The 3,701-nt window shown below is 49.3% G+C and overlaps 1 protein-coding gene across 1 annotated transcript in view; it reads right to left on the reverse strand.

Annotated features, from left to right (window-relative positions):
- RBM41 (RNA binding motif protein 41) overlaps positions 1 to 3,701 on the reverse strand; it is a 10,418-nt gene that overhangs the window by 6,205 nt on the left and 512 nt on the right. Inside the window, 5 exon segments of the mRNA XM_035891413.1 lie at position 1; positions 3 to 76; positions 2,289 to 2,481; positions 3,041 to 3,157; positions 3,581 to 3,698. The exon segment at position 1 is cut by the window's left edge and continues 124 nt beyond it. Of these exon segments, the coding sequence (XP_035747306.1) occupies position 1; positions 3 to 76; positions 2,289 to 2,481; positions 3,041 to 3,157; positions 3,581 to 3,698 (503 nt within the window).

Consider the following 3,701-nt stretch of genomic DNA (forward strand, 5'->3'; position numbering starts at 1 on the left):
GACGCTATTCCATCTTCTCCTGGATGGCATGGAGTCGGTCCTGTGTGGCCTCCGGGGCTGCTCCCAGCCCAGAGCCCTGGAAGGTAGGCACAGCTTTGCTCAGACATGGCACATGCCTCCTTTTCAGAGACTCGGCCAGCAGATAAACTTCACATCCCCCAGCCCTGGAGTGGGTGCAACTAGGAACTGTGCCTCAAAGAGCAGGTCACCAAGAGGTCCTGTTACTGCAAGGGTGGGACAGAAATACAACCACTCAGCAAGCCTCAGTTCTTGAGAGAAGTGGAGAAATAGCCGCTTTCTCCCAACCTTTCTGTATTGCTTTCCTTCTCCCTTGGCCTCACTGTCTGATGGTGCCTGTGTCCTTCTGTTCCAGCAGTCCCTGCCTCTGCCAGCTATAGCCATTTTCTAAGGCCACCTACAGTAACGGCACAACCCCCCTTTGGCATTTCTTTTGCCATGCCTGTGACACCCCTTGAGCTCAAGTTTCCACCAAGCTTTTGGTCTATGGCACTGAGAGAACCTTACTTGCTGAGAAGTGGACCCCAAGCTGCTATTTGGCACCTGAGGGTAGGTTTATGTTGAGGACTAAATCCCTGACCAGCTTCACATGAGCCAGCTCCCAGAAAGCAGCTACTGCAGCACAGACCTCATAGCAAACCTGGCTATGAGTGAGCATTCCTGTATAAATAAACCTCAGTACACAGGGTCAGGGCACTGCTAAGATTCATCAGACTTGTGCTGGTGAATCACAGAGACATACCCCAACTTCTGGATGAGCATTTCCGTTCCCCCACCCACCTCTACCAGAATCCAGAGAACACACTTTTATGGGGTTGTAGATGGATTTTCTTTTCTCAAATGCAGTTCCAGAATTACTGTGGCAGATCCTTCTGCCTCAGGCAAGAAACCAGGCTCTCCCTTTCCGCCTCACTGCACAGGCCCACATCTGCATGGCTTCCATTCACCATTTCACAGCATCCCTGGGGCACAAAAGGCTGTTTATATGGAAAAGCAATTCTGGGAAATCATTTGTAGTACTTTGTTTTCAAAAAAGCTGCAACTTAGCAGCTGAAAATAACAGAAATCTGCACTCAGTACTTAGCTGAGAGCTCCACAGGCAATCTGAAGCCTTCTCTGTCTCAGCTGATTCATCCTTGGTGAAATCTTTCACTTGGGGCCTCCACATACAAAGCTGCACATCGCTACCTGACTTGGGCTTTGTCTCTAAATATTCTTCTCCTACGAGCCTGTAGAAGATGCACACCAACATCACTGGTTCCTTCTGTCAGAGCAGTGTTTTCCATGCTAATCTTTATTTCTAATCATCCCAGAATTGATTTCATACCAGATACAACAGCTGTTACTGTTGACATTAATTTTCATTCTTAAATTAACACTACCCCTCCCTAAACCAAGCTTTAATGCAGGCTACATCAGGGCTGGGTTTGCATTTAAATGCCAAAGCAAGTAACGACTTCAGCTGAAGAGAGGCAAACACATTACCACAGACAGCTTCCTCCTGCACACAGCTATTGCTCAGGAAGAGGAGGAGAGACAGAGGGAAGCCAAGGGTCAGCCCAAGTCCTATTTGGCACCTTCTCATTTACCAAATTAAGAGCAGGACACTCCAGTGCACCTGACACAGGACAACCCCAAAAGCCCCTTGTCTCTGGAAAAAAAAAGGGAGGGAAGGGGTAGAAACCTGCTTTGGCACTGCTCTGCTGCAAACTGCATCCAAAGAGGAGCACATAATTGCCATCACATGCTTGGTCCAACAGCTCTGCACGACTATTTTTCCGTGGCTGTTTCAAGTCCCTTGAAGCATCTGCAAGCCCCTGAGGAGAACGTACAAAACCCTCCCTACAGACAGCTATCCCAAGCCAGCCACAGGATCCAGGGATGTGTGAGAATACAGAAAGGAAGAGGGTGAGGTGCTTTGAAATATTTCCTCCTTTTTCTCCTCTAGCCTTTACATCGTTCTCACACAGGTATAAACAGGAGAAATTATTTGCTTGAGACCATCAAGGCAGAGGCAGGAATATAGTCAGTTCCTGCTGTCTTCCAAAGGACCAACTCTTCTCTCCACCATAGCTCTTAGCATAGACCATTCCACTAAAGAAAACAGGCCAGAAGAAACGTGGGATCATGCTGACCTAAAGGCAAGAGGTACACGGAGCACCATTCTTTACCAGACTGCTTACAAAGGACTTGAATTTTCTACCAGGGTGCCCCAGGCCACGGGATTAGAGGCACTTGACCAAATTCACATCACAGCAGAGCATGCCTACCTTCCCTGTTGAAGACCGGTTCTTCCAGAGCAGAATCTCTGAGTCAGAGAGTCCCAGTTCCCGGAGAGAGGCAGTTTCTTTGTTGCTCTCCTGCAGGGCCTGGAACTGCGACAAGGTCAAAGCCCCGGCAGCCTCTTCCCCAAAAGGCTTGTAAAAAGCTGCAGGGGCAAAGCATCTCCGCTTTGACTTACACCTGTAACCCAAAGCAACGGAAAAGCAGAAAGAACTTAGCACTGAGAAACTAGGAGAATAGGAAGGGACTAGCCTCACCTCCCAACCACACTTGGTCCTGCTGCACCTAGGCAGAGATTATGTGTTTCCAAAACACAACCAAGCCATGCTTGCCCAACCCTTTTCCAAGCCCAATGAGATCCCGCAGGGTAGGATGCTGCCCCGAGATGGGCAGGAGGCACCTTGTGACACTGTAACACTAAGGACCCCGCAGGTGCAAATGAAGGCCAGCTTGGTAGGGACAAACTCACCCCTGTGTCTGGCCCAGGCAAATCAGTTGTTCTCACCTAATGGGTGAAAATAAGTTACTGCTAGCATTTGCTCCAGGAGACAAGGAGTGCTTATCCCCTGCTGGGGTGTCCGGGCAAGAGACCAAGCAAAGGAGGAAGGGTTTGCACAGCTCTTTTGGCAGACAACAGCCTGCACCAAACATCTCCCTGGGGAGAAGTCCCCAGTGAGGCGACCTGCCGCTGCCCCTAACATGGCCAGACTCCGCTCCGGCAGCCCCCCCAAGGACTTACTGCTCGATGGAGACAGTGGTATCCAGCTGGTGGTGAAGCAGGCTCTTCAGCTGCCTCTCTCCTTCCGTCTCCAAGTCTTCCAGGAGGAGCTCATCACTGGACAAGCTGCTGTTGACCCTGGAGCACACAAGCACAGCACAGAGATGGTCAATCAGGCAACAGAGAAAACGGCTCAAAACGCACCACCGCTACAGCCTACCTACTTCCTTGACTGTTTCTAAGGGATGTAAAGCACAACAAAGAACCAAAACTACTCAACCAAAGCTTCCACCAATGTTAACTATAAAAGCCAACAGATTTTGGGACTACTGTGAGAAAATTAAAAATATACCAGGGAGCTTTTTTAAAAAAAAAAAAAAAAAAAAGACCACACACATGCAGTCTTATTTTTATTGCTGGAAAGTTGATTTATATCAGTATCTAAGCAGATATTGCTAGTTTCAAAGGACTCAAGAAAGAAAGAAAACTGGGAGGGAGAAGAGCAACAGTGAATTTGAGCAGCACTCTAGCAAAAGCTCCCTTTTCCCTTCCTGGGGTCACCTGCTTCCACGCAGACAGACGCCACCTCCATCGTCACCCCACAGACAGCGTGCATTTTCGCGTGGCAGCGGGGGCCCTGCGGACCCCTCTTTTGGAGACAGCGCTCCTACACCGGGGACTT

Source organism: Egretta garzetta, unplaced genomic scaffold, assembly GCF_000687185.1.
Source record: "Egretta garzetta isolate BGI_Z169 unplaced genomic scaffold, ASM68718v1 scaffold63, whole genome shotgun sequence".
Lineage (NCBI taxonomy): Eukaryota > Metazoa > Chordata > Aves > Pelecaniformes > Ardeidae > Egretta > Egretta garzetta.